The sequence below is a fragment of the Trichomycterus rosablanca genome, chromosome 10 (genome assembly GCF_030014385.1).
Source record: "Trichomycterus rosablanca isolate fTriRos1 chromosome 10, fTriRos1.hap1, whole genome shotgun sequence".
NCBI lineage: Eukaryota > Metazoa > Chordata > Actinopteri > Siluriformes > Trichomycteridae > Trichomycterus > Trichomycterus rosablanca.
Window position 1 is genome coordinate 28,017,279 of NC_085997.1, and position 19,595 is coordinate 28,036,873.

General features: G+C 41.5%; 1 protein-coding gene across 1 annotated transcript; it reads right to left on the reverse strand.

Moving 5' to 3' along the window:
- Nucleotides 1–737: 737 nt before the first annotated feature.
- Nucleotides 738–19,086, reverse strand: valopb (vertebrate ancient long opsin b). Its single transcript, XM_063003748.1, has 5 exons — nt 18,717–19,086; nt 12,647–12,857; nt 8,761–8,878; nt 7,591–7,830; nt 738–998 (listed from the first exon to the last, which is right to left on the reverse strand). The coding sequence occupies exons 1-5, from the start codon at nt 19,084–19,086 to the stop codon at nt 738–740; spliced, it is 1,200 nt and encodes a 399-aa protein (XP_062859818.1).
- Nucleotides 19,087–19,595: the final 509 nt, after the last annotated feature.

Here is a 19,595-nt window from a genome sequence, read left to right on the forward strand (position 1 = left end):
GTAAATAATTTGTGCTGTAATCGGTCTTGTACTGAGCCCCTTATAAGTGTAATGTAATGATATTGTGTTTCAGTGCAAATGTTTTGCATTTTTACACAAACACACACACACACATACAAAGTTCCCTCGCAAAATTTGTGTTTGTCAAACAGCAAGCATGTGCAGGACCAAAGATGCCTCAATGACATCCTGCCAGTCTATGATGAAGTTGCTAATATTACAAGAGGACACTGCAGCTGTAACACGTGTTAATTTTAGGTAAGATCGAATACGCTCCAGTTAAGATCTGTTTTAACATAAAAATGTTTGTAAAGGAATGCAATGTCATATCCTTTTCTTTTTGATCATGGTCCCTACTGTAAGCCTGCAAGTGTTAAAAACAAAGCCTGTTAAAGATAATCTGGTATTATGTGGATTTCGAGTAAATAGATACAGTTTCAAATGACAAATATTAAATCAGCAAACAAGACAATATACATAAACACTGTGATATTGTTCAGTTATGGAGCATGTAAAGCTCAGTGGTTCCTTATATGCGATCTTTGACAAATTCCTGCGATTATTACAGGACTATTATTACTATACATTAACAGATGACTAATGCATGTATGCAGCCTGCAAGACCTAAATCTGTCACTGTTGGGACTCTCGTTAATAATAATGTTTGAAAAGAACTAACAGCTGACCGACAAGCAAAGAGGCAAGATTATAGGTTATTCATTAGGGAAATGGTTACTCTATAGAGAACACACTCTACAGTCAGACAAAGGAAGTTCCTTGGAGCCTTCATTCTCATTCAGGTTTTGCTCTTCATCCTCATCATCAGTCTTTTCCACATTGTACATGGACATGGGTACACGGGCTGCAATGGATGACATCTCTCCCAAGTGACTTTCTCCTGTGTTCAAGATGGCCCCCCTGTCTGATGTCGGGTTTAGATGGGATGAACTCATGATGCTGCTATTGCCTTTAAACATCTGAATCAGACACTTCCGGAACTGTAGAGAGAATTCATAAAAAATATTCATAATTGTGAAGAATGTTATAGCAGGACACAAAAATGTTGCAGCACTCAAGCGGCGCAGTGGTTTATTACGCTAACCCACCATGCTAAAATCCAGCAATGCTATTGGCCAGCCATGTGTCTACCTGACTGACATGACCGGTTATGTCTGTCTGTTGGAGAAAGATGGCCAATGGCTGAAGCTCTGGGATGGATTAGCATCCTGACCAGGATTAAGAGGTTGATGACAATGAAATGAAAATAAAAAATGTTGTGCACTTTTACATTTGCAAAAGACTTCCTGGGTGTACCTCAAAAATGTAATGCATAACAACATTTAAACTATAGCCCAACTGTAAAGCATGGTAAAAGAAACCTCAAAGTTTAGTCTGCTTTTCTTGCCTTAGGTACAATTCATTCAAAACAGGAACAATTCATTCAAAACTGCATCAAGAAATCTTGCAGGACAATTTTAGGGTGGAAGCATACCATAGTCCACCATAGTCCAGACCTTAGCCCAACCGAGATGCAATGATGTGCAAATATGATCTCTAACCATGCAACATTATTAATACTGAATGAAGTTTTATAAGTTAAATAAATTCAATGATTTGCATAACATTTCAGCCTGTACTGTGATTAAATAATTAATGTGTATAGCAAAGACATTTAAAAAAAGTACAATTATGTGTGTAATTAGTTTATTAGTGTAATTAGAGTGTGTTTGTCTATTATTATGGCTTAGATTAAGATCACATTTTAGGAAGAATTTATGTAGAAGTGCTCTAACTTTCGCCTCACAGCAAGAAGGTCCTGGGTTCGATCCCCAGGTGGAGCGGTCCAGGTCCTTTCTGTGTGGAGTTTGCATGTTCTCCCCGTGTCCGCGTGAGTTTCATCCGGGTGCTCCGGTTTCCTCCCACAGTCCAAAGACTGTGAGGTGAATTGGAGATACTAAATTGTCCATGATTGTGTTCAATATAACCTTGTGAATTGATTGTATAATTGTGTACTGAGTGACTTCCTGTCCTGTCATGAATGTAACCAAAGTGTAAAACATGATGTTAAAATCCTAACAAACAAACAAACAATTGCTCTAACAAGAACTTGTACATACATCTAAACAACAATCTTTCAATTCATTTCATTTTTATCAATTGCTTTATACTGACCAGGGTTGCAGCAGGTCTCTTGCTTAAACACTACAGTAATATTTAGTATATTTGTTAGTTAGCTCTGGAAAATTAAATACAAGACCAGCACATAAAAGTCAACAAGCTAAAGGTCACAGAACAGGCTAATTTTAGAGTAAAAAACAACTCTGACCTTAATGTAACAGGAAAAGGTTATGAATGAATATTTATTTTATGCATTACAGTATTTTATACATTTCCTTAAGGTTTCCTGTGGACCGGTGAAAATTAAATCCTGGGTAATACCATACTATTCCATTTGCCTCTTTTGTAGTTTATGAGCAAAGATGGGTAAGGGTTTACCACTGTGCTAAGAGTTTTGAAAATAATATCTCTCAAATTATCAATGCAAGGTATTTATTTATGAATTTTACCATCTACAATCCACGATTAAAAAAAAATCTAGAGGAATCTCTTAAGATTAACTTAAGATCAATGCCTGTGACCGCTGATCTATCAAACAGTGCTGCAATAAAAACAAAATCCTTAATTTAAATGACATATGAGCTTGGAAATACTTCATAAGACCGCTGCTAAGACTCTACTGTGCATAACTTGTGTTTGTACTGTTTTCACTGATTTAAAGGTCAAAGGGTATTTGCTTATTATTTTAGTATTAGTGTATTTGCTGGGCAGCACTGTCGCCTCACAGCAAGAAGGTCCTGGGTTCGATCCCCAGGCGGGGCGGTCTGGGTCCTTTCTGTGCAGAGTTTGCATGTTCTTCCTGTGTCTGCGTGGGTTTCCTCCGGGAGCTCCGGTTTCCTCCCACAGCCCAAAAACATGCAGTCAGGTTAATTGGAGACACTGAATTGCCCTATAGGAGAACGGGTGTGTGTATGTGTGTGTGTATGTTTGTCTGCCCTGTGATGGACTGGCGCCCCGTCCAGGGTGTTACTGTGTGCCTTGTGCCCACTGAAAAGCTGGGATAGGCTCCAGCACCAACCTGTCCTTAAAAATACATTAATGATCACGCATTCAGCATACATATTCATCCAAAGTGACATTTAATTTAGGCAGTTGATGGTTAAGGCCTGTGCTCAAGGGCATCCGGGTGGCAGCTTCAAATTAATTTGAGGAAACAATCTTTCCATCAATATTCCAATGCCTTAATTACTGAGCTACCACACTCCAGTACCAATGTTAAATCACTGAATTTTTAAAAGTAAATGGTCCTTTTAACTTAAATAAATAAAATTTTTTGATCAGTTATCTATTCAGTAAGTTAATGTTAAATTCAGTATGTTGCTATTTTGATAGCTGCCATGTTTTAACTTTGGAAACTCCAATGACCCTGTGCCCTAAAATAAGCTTTAAATACAGCTGGCATAAATTAAGCACATTCTGCAAAGAAGCAAAAGAGAGGCAAAGCCTCAGGGTTTCAGCAGCCTTTAACCACCTGAGACTTAAACCCTTGGGCTGGTCAATAAAACCACATTCTAAAAGATGCTCTGCTTTTTTATGCCACATCTAGACTGATAGTGTTCCCGGCAGTCTAGTCTTACATTTAAAATTTCATAAAAATTGGTCTAGTTCACTTATATGGAAATTATTACACAGGCAGATGTATGAGGTTTGAGGTCATAGTTTTTTTTACTACAACTACATATTCACTTATGTTCAAATATTTATTTGCAAAACAGTATTCGATAATACTTAAATATAATATATTAGACACACTATGAGATCTTCATCTCACTAAGCATGTACAGTGTATACTTATGTCACATAACTACACTATGATTGCTTTGCGATGGTTAGCTGCATGGATGGGTCAGCTTTCTCCAAACTCTGTTTTGTGTCGCTTGTAGCATACAAGCATACCACCTCCTTGTTTCTACACTCACTGTCCATTTTATCAGCTCCACTTACCATATAGAAGCACTTTGTATTTCTACAATTACTGACTGAAGTCCATCTATTTTTTTTGCATACATTTTTAACCTGCTTTTATGCTGTTCTTCAATGGTCAGGACCACCACAGAGCAGGTATTATTTAGGTGGTGGATGATTCTCAGCACTGCAATGACACTGACATGGTGGTGGTGTGTTAGTGTGTGTTGTGCTGGTATGAGTAGATCAGACACAGCAGCGCTGCTGGAGTTTTTAAATACAGTGTCCACTCACCGTCCACTCTATTAGACACTCATCTATTGCTGCTGTTTGAGTTGGTCATCTTCTAGACCTTCATCAGTGCTCACAGGATGCTGCCCACGGGGCGCTGTTGGCTGGATATATTTTAGGTTGGTGGACTATTCTCAGTCCAGCAGGGACAGTGAGGTGTTTAAAAACTCCATCAGCACTGCTGTGTCTGATCCACTCATACTAAAACAACACACACTAACACACCACCACCATGTCAGTGTCACGGCATTGCTCAGAATGACCCACCACCCAAATAATACCTGCTCTGTAGTGGTCCTGGGAGAGTCCTGACCATTGAAGAACAGCATGAAAGGGGGCTAACAAAGCATGCAGAGAAACAGATGGACTACAGTCAGTAATTATAGAACTACAGAAGTGCTTCTATATGTTAAGTGGAGCTGATAAAATGGACAGTGAGTGTAGAAACAAGGAGGTGGTTTTAATGATATGGCTGATCGGTGTATTTTCCTTAACAATTCATGTCAACATTGACGTCAAAGTTGTCATGTGGATGCCTCATCACATGCCCAAAGTAACATAACTTGAGGGACTTAATGTGATTCAGTAGCTCCTTTTCTGTTCTGGCCATTGAAAACTTGGTCATCATCTTTCTCCATGAGATTTTCAGCAGTTTGCTGATGCACTGTATCTTAAAAGCCTGGTCTTTCTTCCTTGTTCTTCAGTGTCCAGGCTTCACACCCATATGTGTCTACTGGTCAGACCAAGGCTGTCATTAATCATAGCATGGTGATGGCACTAAATGACTTGTTTTTTCATATCCTTGTCATTGAGCATCACCACCATGTCTTCACCAACACATTCTGCAGTATTTGATACTCTACTTTCCTACTTTTTCTGTTTCAGTCTTCTACCTTCCACCATAATCTCCAGTAGTTCAGTGTTTTTGCTTTTTATCAGCATGTTACTGTATATACCTTCACAGCTTTTTGAGACAACACACCAGCTACTGCAGTTTTTCAGCATACCTCATATTGCTAATGTTCCTTCAACCGATTATGAATTTTCCTTGTAGCGCCTTTCTCATATCTTTTCTCTCTTTCCTACCCTGAACCATGCTGATATGATTGGCTGTCCTGGCAGCAGCATGTTGTTGACTATACAGATTCCTCAGTAGTTGGATCAGGTGCAAGGGGAAACCCATCTTAAGCATTGTTATGCATTGTAGGTCATGCTGTACTACACTATTGCCAAAAGTATTCACTCACCCATCCAAATAATTGAATTCAGGTGTTCCAATCACTTCCATGGCCACAGGTGTATAAAACCAAGCACCTAGCCATGCAGACTGCTTCTACAAACATTTGTAAAAGAATGGGTCGCTCTCAGGAGTTCAGTGGTACCGTAATAGGATGCCACCTGTGCCACAAGTCCAGTCGTGAAATGTCCTCACTACTAAATATTCCACAGTCAACTGTCAGTGCTATTAAAACAAAGTGGAAGCGATTGGGAAAGACAGCAACTCAGCCACGTAAAATGACAGAGCGGGGTCAGCGGATGGAGTGACGAATCACGCTTCTCTGTCCGGCAATCCGATGGATGAGTCTGGGTTTGGCGGTTGGCAGGAGAACGGTACTTGTCTGACTGCATTGTGCCAAGTGTAAAGTTTGGTGGAGGGGAGATTATGGTGTGGGGCAGTTTCTCAGGAGTTGGGCTCGGCCCCTTAGTTCCAGTGAAAGGAACTTTTAATGCTTCAACATACCAAGAGATTTTGGACAATTTCATGCTCCCAACTTTGTGGGAACAGTTTGGGGATGGCCCCTTCCTGTTCCAACATGACTGCACACCAGTGCACAAAGCAAGGTCCATAAAGACATGGATGAGCGAGTTTAGTGTGGAAGAACCTGACTGGCCTGCACCTCAACCCAATGGAACATTTTTGGGATGAATTGGAGCGGAGACTGCGAGCCAGGCCTTCTCATCCAACATCAGTGTCTGACCTCACAAATGCGCTTCTGGAAGAATGGTCAAAGATTCTCATAAACACACTCCCAAATGTTGTAGAAAGCCTTCCAAAAAGAGTTGAAGCTGTTATAGCTGCAAAGGGTGGGCCGACATCATATTAAACCCTATGGATTAAGAATGAAATGTCACTCAAGTTTATATGCGTGTGAAGGCAGATGAGGGAATACTTTAGGCAATATAGTGTATGTTAAATGCCATTGTCAAATCAATGAAACATACATATAGTGCCTGTTTTCTTTCTCTTGCTTTCTCCATGATGATCCGGAGGTTTTGATCTGATACTGTTTTTGTCCTCTTGGCCTAAATCCAGTTTGTTCTTGGGCAAAATCTTCTTCAAGCTTGGTTGGCATTAATTTCAGGATTACTCACAACAGGATCTTGCTAGCATGTAACACCACTGCAATGACCTTGTAGTTCTTGCATTGGATCAAGCCATGTTTCTTAGGCAGTGGAATGACGACTGATCGTCTCCATTCTTCTGGCCAGATCCCAGTCTTTTACACTTTCCAGCAGAACTAATGCAGCTTGTTCAGAGTCATATCTCTATCAACCCATCAATCCAACACAGCTTGTTTATCTTTTCTGAGCATTTGTACTTCACGTCAAAGTTTTCTATATTTATCTGGGGACTTTCTCTTCGATTCACACTTCTTTCTTTTCCAATCAAAGGTGTTGCTGGAAATCCAGTTCTTGCATATGTTTTTTTCTGTATTGTTTCCTTAGCAGCTTTTAGCATGACATCCTTCATCTGCTGCCACAGTCTGTCACGTGTGTGTGTGCTTCATCAACATTCACTTGGTATTGCTGCTTGAACTGGTCTTTTCTTAGTTTTTTAAGGTCCAACAGCAGTGGCTTCCTAATTTTCATCCCTTTGTATCTGAGCCTCATAGTCAATATTACAATATTGTGATCAGAATCACAATGTACATTAAGGCATGTGTGTGTTATTAATTGACTGTTTCCACATCTCACTGATCAGCATGTAGTCAATCTGAGTCCTTGATTTGGACTCTTGATTTGGACTCTTTCAAGTGCATCTGTGCCTGCTGTGTAAGTGGAACAGTAAGATGTCAATAATCAACTTTATGTTAGGCACAGAAATCCACCAGTGTCTGACCCCTATCATTTCCTGAACCGTGACCATATTGATCACAAGTAGGTTTTGTTTGGGATTCACTGCAATTTTGAAATATTAAACTATTTCACAACTATGAATGTACAAACAGTGCTCAATCAGAAGTACTCAAATTAAATCCAACAGTAAAGACATACCTGTTTGTTCATGAATACGTAAATGACCGGATTGTATACAGCTGCAGTCTTGGCAAAAAAGGCTGGTGCTGCGGCAAGACGAGGGTCAATATTAATGGTTGGACAGGCTGTGACGATGATGGAGAAAGCAGCATAAGGAGTCCAGCCAACCATATAAGCAATTATCATTACAATGACCATCCGTGCCACTGCTCTGTCTGGCTTCCGAGCATTACCTAGTTTCCCATGAGCGTTTGATACCTAGGAGAGGATATACATGCTGTTACTACTTGCTCTTATAGTTATATGTCCATGCAGTATGTTGAAATGAAAACTTTGGTATACTGGGTTGTAGGGACTGAGATTTAGGGTACATACTCATTATATAAAAATAATAAGTGTTATTTAATAGCTTGGCAGTGATCACTCAGCAGTTAAGGCAATGTACTAAGGACCAAGCCTTAAACTAAGCTTTTAACCTGTTGTAAGCTGTTTTGAATTTATTTATAGTTTGTGTGTACTTTTACATGAATGCTGTAAATTAGGTTAGCAGACACATTGTTTTTGGAGAAATTAAATTGAAATTGAACTTTGTGCCCTGCCACTTGTCGATTTTGTTGTCTGTGGGTCGGACATTTGTAATAGGGTGGATTGTGCCTTGCTGCTTAGGTGCCAAATGGCACAGCCCTGCCTAGTGTGGGTCCAAACGTGGGGTCCATTCCAGAAAAAGACTGTCATACCACCTTCTGGGGCACTCGTGGTGTCTGAAAAGTAACACCACACCAGGTGAAATCCCCAAAAGATAATAGTGTGCTAGAAAAATGGATCAGATCGTGCCTGGCATCTTGCTTTTAGAGGAAGCAGGTTGCCAACAGAGGAGCTGGCAAATCTATGAACAAGAAACACTCCCACCTGGAAATAATGAACGCTCAATAAGGCACAGGTGATTATCAGTTAATAGGAACTGACACATCCGTCATCTGCACCTCCATGCCCCATCTGCCGGTCAAATTTGGGAAGGCAGAAGGACATGAGTGTGTTTTGCAGGAATTTGATTTATTTATAAATGTTAAAACAAGCACATGCATAGCAAGTGAGTTGGTCTCCTTTAACACTGCCTTTCTGTTAATGTTCTTAAAATGATATATTACCGTAATGTATGTATTGTGTTGTGCAACTAATTGCACTCACCTTTCGCAGTTTCTGCATGAGTTTACCATAAGAGATGATGATAACTCCAAGAGGAAAAATAAAGCAGGTGACAAAGAAGGTGATGATGTAGATGTGGTCCTTGTAGTCTGTCGAGTACCTTAAAAACAAATCAAACACTCAGGTCTTTTTTCTCTTAAGATTTGATTAACTCTCATATAGGTTAAAAGTTGTACACTATATGGCCAAAAGTATGTGAACACCTGACAATTATCCTCTTAGACTTGCAGTATTAATACCATGGACATCAACATGGAGTTCCCCTACTTTTTTCTGGCTAGAACAGCCTTCACTCGCCTCCCCTCTTAGAGTATGTCTGTGAAAATTTGTGCCATTTTTCTATTTTTTCCAAAGGTGATGAATAATAAGGTTGAGGTCAGGGCCATTAACCATGTCAGAAAACTCAACCTGGCAAATAAGTTTATCACACTAAACCAAAATACACCCTACAAAGCAGTATAAATTGACAAAAAAAAAAGAAAAGTGTCCTAATGTAGTTGCATATCTAAACCACATTAAACATCTGTGCAAGGATCTTAAGAATTGCTCTACACCACAGCTCCCGTAACTAACCTAGCAGTACTTTGTGAAGAAAAATAGACCACTGACATTTAGTGACCGATTCAAAACTTGTTGCAAAGTTACTAATCAAGTCAAATTAAATTAAATAACTTATTGTAAAGAGGGTTGGAGGCTAAATCCATTTTAAAACACTCTATCTCTAGTTTTGTTAATAACGAAATGAGACAGACGGTGACAATACGAATACGAATACGAATACGAATACGAATACGAATCCTTTATTGTCATTGCACATTGTACTTGTACACTTATACAACGAAATTGAAATACAACCCCCCCCTCTCGGTGCAAGGAAAAACAACCACAGCAAACAATAGTACTAGTATATACAAATATAAATATAAAAAAAGCACTTAAACAAAACCGAAGCAGGAAAAGAAGCTATTGCACATGTCCAATAAATGTCCAATTACATTTTTTAAATTATAAGTTGCACATGTCCCATTAAAGTGAATGAAATTGCAATTGCACAATACCCGTTGAATGACACATGATGTGTCACATGTTTGTGTTTAACAGAGCTATGGCCCTGTTGTAAAAACTGTCTCTCAGTCTATTAGTCCTTGTTTTGATTTGTCTGTACCGTCTACCCGAGGGCATCAGTTCAAACATCCGGTACCCTGGGTGTGTGTTGTCTTTTTTAATTTTGTGTGCCCTCCTGAGACAGCGGGTGCTGTAGAGCTCCTTTAGTGATGGGAGAGGGTGCCCAATGATTTTCTGGGCGGTGTTGATGACCCTCTGTATGGCCTTCTTGTGTGCTGTGGTGCAGCTGGAGAACCACACAGAGATGCAATAGGTCAGCACACTCTCCACAGGGCAGCGGTAGAAAGCAGTCAGCAGATCTTTCCTCAGGTTGAGCCTCCTGAGGATCCTCAGAAAGTGGAGGCGCTGCTTGGCCCTCTTCACTACCGCCGAGGTATTAGAACTGCATTGGAGGTCTGCGTCCATATGCACCCCCAGAAACTTGAAGCTGGGTACCCTCTCCACACACTCCCCGTTAATCCAAATTGGATGCAGTTCAGACTTCCTCCTCCTGAAGTCTACAATTAGTTCTTTGGTCTTGGAGGTGTTGATGACCAAGTTGTTGTCTGCGCACCACCCCACTAGCCTTTGGACCTCCTCCTTATATGCCGTTTCATCGCCATTAGAGATAAGTCCAACCAGGGTGGTGTCATCTGCGAACTTAATTGTGACGTTGTCTGGATGGCTACTGACACAGTCGTACGTGTACAGGGTATAGAGTAGTGGACTCAGCACACAGCCCTGTGGAGACCAAGTGTTGAGTCTGAGGGCTGTGGAGAGATGTGAGCCGACTCTAACTCTCTGTGTACGGTCTGAGAGGAAGTCTCTAATCCAGCAGCAGATGTTGGTTGAAAGTCCAATGTCCATTAACTTTACAGTTAGTTTTTCCGGGAGTATGGTATTGAAGGCTGAGCTAAAGTCTACGAAGAGCAGCCTGGCATAGCGTCCCTGCAGTTCCAGGTGAGAGATGGTGGTGTGTAGCGCTGTTACTATGGCATCCTCTGTAGATCTGTTAGCTCTGTATGCGAACTGAAGTGGGTCGAGGGTGGGTGGGAGGCAGGACATGATGTGGCGTTTCACCAGTTTCTCGAAGCACTTCATGACAATCGGTGTCAGAGCGACTGGTCGGTAGTCATTGAGGCTGCTGATGCTGGTCTTTTTCGGCAGTGGTATGATTGTGGCCTCCTTCAGACATGGTGGGATGAAGGACTGGGACAGTGATGCATTGAAGATCTTGGTAAAAATCCCAGCTAACTGATCTGCACACTCTTTGAGGACCCTCCCGGTCACTCCGTCTGGTCCAGCAGCCTTTCTGGGGTTTACCGCCCTCAGTGTGCACCTCACCTCATGTTCCTGCACCACGAGGCTGTAGCTGCTGCAGTCGGATGGTGGGGCTGCTGCTGCCTCTGAACTTTCCACCTCGAAGCGTGCGAAGAAGTGGTTCAGCTCCTCCGCAAGCGCCGGGTCGTCCTCAGCCATCGTGATGTTGCTGGACTTGTAGTTGGTGAGATGCTGGACTCCCTGCCACATTTGCCTAGTGTTGTTGGTTTCAAAATGGTTCTCGATCTCCCTTTTGTACTCCATCTTGGCTTTCCTGATGCCTCTCTTCAGGTCAGCTCTAGCGGCTCCGTACTGCACACCATCTCCAGACCTGAAAGCGATGTCCCGTTGTCTCAGCAGGACCTGTACTTCTTTGGTCATCCAGGGTTTTTGGTTGGAATATGCCCGAATACGTTTGTCCACAGTGACATTTTCAACACAGAAGTTGATATAAGAGAGCACAGTCGTGGTGTGTACCTCTAGGTCCTGATGTTCAAAAACACTCCAATCTGTGCTCTCAAAACAGTCCTGCAGCTGATGTGATGCCCCCTCTGGCCATGTTTTTACAGTCCTTGTGGCTGGTGGAATTCTCTTGCGTCCTGTGACCACTGATGAAGATCTGGAAGATGACCAACTCAAACAGCAGCAATAGATGAGCGATCATCTCTGACTTTACATCTACAAGGTGGACCAACTAGGTAGGAGTGTCTTATAAAGTGGACAATGAGTGGACACGGTATTTAAAAACTCCATCAGCGCTGCTGTGTCTGATCCACTCATACCAGCACAACACACACTAACACACCACCACCATGTCAGTGTCACTGCAGTGCTGAGAATGATTCACCACCCAAATAATACCTGCTCTGTGGTGGTCCTGTGGGGGTCCTGACCATTGAAGAACAGCGTGAAAGCAGGGTAAAAAATTATGCAGAGAAATAGATGGACTACAGTCAGTAATTGTAGAACTACAAAGTGCTTCTATACGGTAAGTGGAGCTAATAAAATGGACAGTGAGTGTAGAAACAAGGAGGTGGTCATAATGGTATGCCTGATCGGTGTATATAATAATATAGGTTCATAAATGTTTAATCATCTTTGATGTTACTGTCTGCATATAAATTAAGTAAAGATAAAGTAAAAAAAATAGAATTTAGTAAAGAAGAAAATAGAATTAAGTGAAAAATAGAATTGTACCTTGTATACCTTGTAACGTAACTTTAATGAACAGTGGCAGCTCAGCTGTTAAAGCTTGGAGGTTGCCAGTTTAAACGCCAACACCAAGTTGCCAATGTTGGGCCCCTGGACAAAGCCCTCAACCCTCAATTGCTTGAATTAAATTTAGTCATAATTGTAAATCACTTTGGATAAGAGCGTCTGCTAAATGCTGCAAATATAAGTGTAAAATCATTATGTGAGTTGTTTATGCAAGGAGGAAAGTCACCAGTTTGGTTCACAGGTGGTGCCGATCTTGCTGACCGTGTAGCTGTTCCAGCCGAACACTGGAGGAATAGTGCAGATAAAGGAGAATGTCCAGACGAACAGAAGACCCAGTGCTGCATGTTTGCCTCCTAAACGGACATCTTTCAGTGGACGACAGATCACAAAGAACCGCTCGAAAGCCAGGATTGCCAAAGACCAGAGTGCCACAATCCCTACAAGGCAAGAGTAAATATGCGTTTGTTACATGGTATAAAGCATTTGATTTATGTAATGAAAGTTTACTTTGTTTATGGTTTTATTAGTATTGTTATTACTATGTGTCATGATGACACTGACAGTTTTAACTAAAACAGACCACTGGGAAGCCAAAGTCCCCACATTTTTGTCTACTCATTCAAGGCCAGTTTAGCTTATACACTGATCAGCCATACCATTAAAACCACCTCCTTGTTTCTACACTCACTGTCCATTTTATCAGCTCTACTTACCATATAGAAGCATTTTGTAGTTCTACAATCACTGACTGTAGTCCATCTATTTCTCTACATACCTTTTTAACCGGCTTTCACCCTGTTCTTCAATGGTCAGGACCACCACAAAGCAGGTATTATTTAGGTGGTGGAGTCAGAGACAATCGCTCATCTATTGCTGCTGTTTGAGTTGGTCATCTTCTAGACCTTCATCAGTGGTCACAGGATGCTGCCCACAGGGCGCTGTTGGCTGGATGTTTTTGGTTGGTGGACTATTCTTAGTCCAGCAGTGACAGTGAGGTGTTTAAAAACTCCAGCAGTGCTTCTGTGTCTTATGATCCACCACCCAAATATTACCTACTCTGTGGTGGTCCTGTGGGGGTCCTGACCATTGAAGAACAGCATGAAGAAACATTGTGAGCTCATGTACTGATGTTGGACAAAAAGGTCTGGCTCAGATATAACATATTAATGTATTCCAAAGTTGTCTAACAGGGTTAAGGTCAGGTGACTGGAAATTGGAGTTCATTTACACCAAACCTGCCAAACTATCGCTTTATTGGCCTCATGTGAGTGGGTGGGTAATTGATCCATTTTTAATGTGAATGAATGTAAGGTTTGGTAAACAGTGTCCATTGATCAACTGGTCTGTGTTCTGTCTTGCGCCCAGTGGTTCCTGGTTGCACTGGACTCCGACCAGGATAAATTAGTCATTAAAAAAAAAAAAAACCAAACTAATTAATAAATGCATTTTTCGTCTTTTAGTCTTTATTCAGGATTGTGGTGAGTACAATTCACCAGGTGAAAAGAAACACCCCAGGGCAAACACTCACATATTCACATCTAGGACAATTTTAGTAGCTAACTAACCTGACTGCATATCCTTGAACTGTGGGAGGAAACCGAAGCTCCCAGAGGAAACCCACGCAGACAAGGGAGAACATGCAAACTCCACAGAGAAAGGTCCCGGGCGCTCCACATGGGACTCCAACCCAGGACTTTCTTGCTGTGAGACGACAGTGCTACCCACCAAGCCTCAGTGCCATCAATAATTATGGGCAAGCTGTAGCCTAGTGGTTAAGGTACAGGACTAGTAATCAGAAGGATGCTGGTTCAAGCCACACCACTGCCAGGTTGCTGCTGTTGTATACTGTAACTGTAATGTAAGTCGTTTTGCATAAAAGTGTCTGCTAAATGCTGAAAATGTAATTATTTCATACATTATTTCATTAATACTATATGGGTGACATACATTATGTGTACCCAATGTAAGGTTTCTTAAAATATCAGAATATGGTATTATTATCATATGGTCTATTATCCAGATAATTACAGTGGTACCTTGTAACTCAATGTCCCCTGAACTCAAAATCTTTGAAACTCAACGCTCTTTGTTGAGAAACTTGTACCCTTAAACTCAACGTTTCCCTTAAACTCAACGTGTGTGCGCCTGCTGCTTTGCTCAGCGCTCGGCTTGAGCGGTGCGGTAAAACGTCATGCGAACATGAGACGAATCTGCATTTGTGTGGAATGACCGCCAAATTCACTCTGAAAGCTCCACATGTACAGTGTATCACAAAAGTGAGTACACCCCTCACATTTCTGCAAATATTTCATTATATCTTTTCATGGGACAACACTATAGACATGAAACTTGGATATAACTTAGAGTAGTCAGTGTACAACTTGTATAGCAGTGTAGATTTACTGTCTTCTGAAAATAACTCAACACACAGCCATTAATGTCTAAATGGCTGGCAACATAAGTGAGTACACCCCACAGTGAACATGTCCAAATTGTGCCCAAAGTGTCAATATTTTGTGTGACCACCATTATTATCCAGCACTGCCTTAACCCTCCTGGGCATGGAATTCACCAGAGCTGCACAGGTTGCTACTGGAATCCTCTTCCACTCCTCCATGATGACATCACGGAGCTGGTGGATGTTAGACACCTTGAACTCCTCCACCTTCCACTTGAGGATGCGCCACAGGTGCTCAATTGGGTTTAGTCCATCACCTTTACCTTCAGCTTCCTCAGCAAGGCAGTTGTCATCTTGGAGGTTGTGTTTGGGGTCGTTATCCTGTTGGAAAACTGCCATGAGGCCCAGTTTTCGAAGGGAGGGGATCATGCTCTGTTTCAGAATGTCACAGTACATGTTGGAATTCATGTTTCCCTCAATGAACTGCAGCTCCCCAGTGCCAGCAACACTCATGCAGCCCAAGACCATGATGCTACCACCACCATGCTTGACTGTAGGCAAGATACAGTTGTCTTGGTACTTCTCACCAGGGCGCCGCCACACATGCTGGACACCATCTGAGTCAAACAAGTTTATCTTGGTCTCGTCAGACCACAGGGCATTCCAGTAATCCATGTTCTTGGACTGCTTGTTTTCAGCAAACTGTTTGCTGGCTTTCTTGTGCGTCAGCTTCCTTCTGGGATGACGACCATGCAGACCGAGTTGATGCAGTGTGCGGCGTATGGTCTGAGCACTGACAGGCTGACCTCCCACGTCTTCAACCTCTGCAGCAATGCTGGCAGCACTCATGTGTCTATTTTTTAAAGCCAACCTCTGGATATGTCGCCGAACACGTGGACTCAACTTCTTTGGTCGACCCTGGCGAAGCCTGTTCCGAGTGGAACCTGTCCTGGAAAACCGCTGTATGACCTTGGCCACCATGCTGTAGCTCAGTTTCAGGGTGTTAGCAATCTTCTTATAGCCCAGGCCATCTTTGTGGAGAGCAACAATTATATTTCTCACATCCTCAGAGAGTTCTTTGCCATGAGGTGCCATGTTGAATATCCAGTGGCCATGTTTTACACTTTGGTTACATTCATGACAGAAACGGTAGTTACTCATTACAAAAGGTTCATCAGTTCACAAGTTTATATCAAACACAGTCCTGGACAATTTAGTATCTCCAATTCACCTCACTTGCATGTCTTTGGACTGTGGGAGGAAACCAGAGCTCCTGGAGGAAACCCACACAGACACAGGGAGGACATGCAAACTCCAGACAGAAAGGACCTGGACCGCCTTACCTGGGGATACATCCTTATGGGAAAAAATACCTTAAAACTCAACGTCTTTTAAACTCCCAGAACCAATTGACGTTGAGTTTCAAGGTACCACTGTATTAGATTTACCGAGGTAATAATTCTACTTACCGAGGAAAGTGACAGTGAAGCCCTCCAGCACACACGCCCACCTGCTGAGGAAAAGGTAGTCCTGGACAATTTAGTATCTCCAATTCACCTCACTTGCATGTCTTTGGACTGTGGCAGGAAACCGGAGCTCCCAGAGGAAACCCACACAGACATGGGAAGAACATGCAAACTACACACAGAAAGGACCCGGACCACCTCACCTCGGGGTTCGAACCCAGGACCTTCTTGCTGTGAGGCGACAGTGCTACCCACTGAGCTCCCGGAGGAAACCCACACAGACACGGGGAGAACACAGCATTGCTGCAGAGGTTGAAGACGTGGGAGGTCAGCCTGTCAGTGCTCAGACCATACGCCGCACACTGCATCAACTCGGTCTGCATGGTCGTCATCCCAGAAGGAAGCTGACGCACAAGAAAGCCAGCAAACAGTTTGCTGAAGACAAGCAGTCCAAGAACATGGATTACTGGAATGCCCTGTGGTCTGACGAGACCAAGATAAACTTGTTTGGCTCAGATGGTGTCCAGCATGTGTGGCGGCGCCCTGGTGAGAAGTACCAAGACAACTGTATCTTGCCTACAGTCAAGCATGGTGGTGGTAGCATCATGGTCTTGGGCTGCATGAGTGTTGCTGGCACTGGGGAGCTGCAGTTCATTGAGGGAAACATGAATTCCAACATGTACTGTGACATTCTGAAACAGAGCATGATCCCCTCCCTTCGAAAACTGGGCCTCATGGCAGTTTTCCAACAGGATAACGACCCCAAACACAACCTCCAAGATGACAACTGCCTTGCTGAGGAAGCTGAAGGTAAAGGTGATGGACTAAACCCAATTGAGCACCTGTGGCGCATCCTCAAGTGGAAGGTGGAGGAGTAACATCCACCAGCTCCGTGATGCCATCATGGAGGAGTGGAAGAGGATTCCAGTAGCAACCTGTGCAGCTCTGGTGAATTCCATGCCCAGGAGGGTTAAGGCAGTGCTGGATAATAATGGTGGTCACACAAAATATTGACACTTTGGGCACAATTTGGACATGTTCACTGTGGGGTGTACTTACTTATGTTGCCAGCCATTTAGACATTAATGGCTGTGTGTTGAGTTATTTTCAGAAGACAGTAAATCTACACTACTATACAAGCTGTACACTGACTACTCTAAGTTATATCCAAGTTTTATTTCTATAGTGTTGTCCTGTGAAAAGATATAATAAAATATTTGCAGAAATGTGAGGGGTGTACTTACTTTTATATAATATATAATATAATATAATATAATATATATATACATATATATCTTAATATATTTTATATTATATTATATTTGTGTATTTTCAGTGTATAAGTGTCAGAAATATCCCCTTTTTCTACATTAGCCTAAAATTTATGCAGTTCCACGGGACCATGGAACGCATTAACAGGCTGTTCTCAACACTAATTGAGAAGCATAAGGAAACAATAAAGAAGTAAAGGTAAAGAGCAGGTTTTATTGTATTTTTGATTGATTTTTATATTATATATTTAATATATATTTTATATTATATATATATACAGTATATATATATATACAGTACAGGCCAAAAGTTTGGACACACCTTCTCATTCCTGTGGTTTTTCTTTTTTTTTTTTAAATTTTCTACATTGTAGATTAATACTAAAGACATCCAAACTATGAAGGAACACATATGGAATTATGTAGTAAACAAAAAAGTGTTAAACAAACCAGAATATGTTTTATATTTTAGATTCTTCAAAGTAGCCATCTTTTGCTTTAATGACAGATTTGCACACTCTTTGAAATTTTCTCAACCAGCTTTATTAGGTTTCCACCTGGAATGGTTTTCAATGAATGTTTGTGCCTTGTCTAGAGTGAATTTTTGGAATTTGTTGCTTTTTTAATGTGTTTGAGACCATCAGTTGGGTTGTGCAGAGGTAGAGTTGGTAAAATATAAAACATATTCTGGTTTGTTTAACACTTTTTGGTTCACTACATAATTCTTCATAGTTTGGATGTCTTCAGTATTAATCTACAATGTAGAAAATAAAAATAATCAAGAAAAAACATTGAAGAGAAGGTGTGTCCAAACTTTTGGCTGGTGTGTCCAAACTTTTGGCCTGTACTGTATATATATATATATATATATATATATATATATATATTTACATATATATTTTAATATATTTTATATTATATTATATTTGTGTATTTTCAGTGTATAAGTGTCAGAAATATCCCCTTTTTCTACATTAGACTAAAATTTATGCAGTTCCACGGGACCATGGAACGCATTAACAGGCTTCCCATACATCCTTATGGGAAAAAATACCTTAAAACTCAACGCCTTTTAAACTCCCAGAACCAACTGACGTTGAGTTTTAAGGTACAACTGTATTCGATTTACACTATATAATAGTATATAATAATTACACTTACCGAGGAAAGTGACACTGAAGCCCTCCAGCACACACGCCCACCTGCCGAGGAAAAAGTAGCCCCGCGCATTCGTCAAGAAACTGATGCTGCCTCCGATCAGCGAGAGGAAGAAGTCCGCCACCGATAAGTTCACTATAATGTAGTTCAGCGGTTGTCTGAGCTGTTTAAACTTGTAGGTAACGATCATGACGGTAGAGTTTTCAGCCACGGAGAGAGAAGTCACTACAAACATTAAGCATGACAGGAAGGTGTAGTTCCAGGGAGCGACTGAATCTAACGGACCGCTGAAAGGATCCCCGGACTGCTGCGCTGCTTCTTCGGGAGGGACTGTGTGAAACACCGCGCTAACTGGAGATACAAACGCTTCCATCTGAGCCGCCATCTCTTCTGGAACCTATCGGGGAAAGTTCAACAGTCACTCTGAACTGAAGAACACCCTGGAGAAGCGTTTAAAACTGTGGCTATACGAGACACGATTTTATCAAGGCGAGCAGTTTCTACAGGTGGTTCAGTTTGGCGTGAATTTAATGGTAATACTTTGAAAGAAGTCTGTATAAGTTTTCCAACAGACTAACAGCAGAAGAAAGTAATGGACAGTTCACGACATCTCCTCCTCACACTCAGAGCAAAGCTGTGTGCTCTTGTTTATATACCAAGTCTGAGCTGAGCATCCATTCCTTCCCTCAGGCTGTGGGATACAATCACTCTGTCTTATACAACTTTTCGATTACACTGCTGCATGTGCTGGAGTTTTTCCTAGGGCTGGGCGATATGACCAAAATTTGTATCACGATATTTTTTTACGATATATCAGTTTTTTTTTTTTTTTTGTATGACTGAGACTTTTTATATGTCTGTGGCTTATTCTATTGTTATAAA

Excerpts from the sequence above, each read along its gene's own strand:
- valopb (XM_063003748.1), bottom strand. The coding sequence starts at position 19,086 with ATGGAAGCGTTTGTATCTCCAGTTAGCGCGGTGTTTCACACAGTCCCT. Across the intron at positions 12,858-18,716 it reads CTTCAGTGTCACTTTCCTCG|GGATTGTGGCACTCTGGTCT; the intron begins GTAAGTGTAATT and ends CTTGCCTTGTAG. Across the intron at positions 999-7,590 it reads ACGTATTCATGAACAAACAG|TTCCGGAAGTGTCTGATTCA; the intron begins GTATGTCTTTAC and ends TTCTCTCTACAG.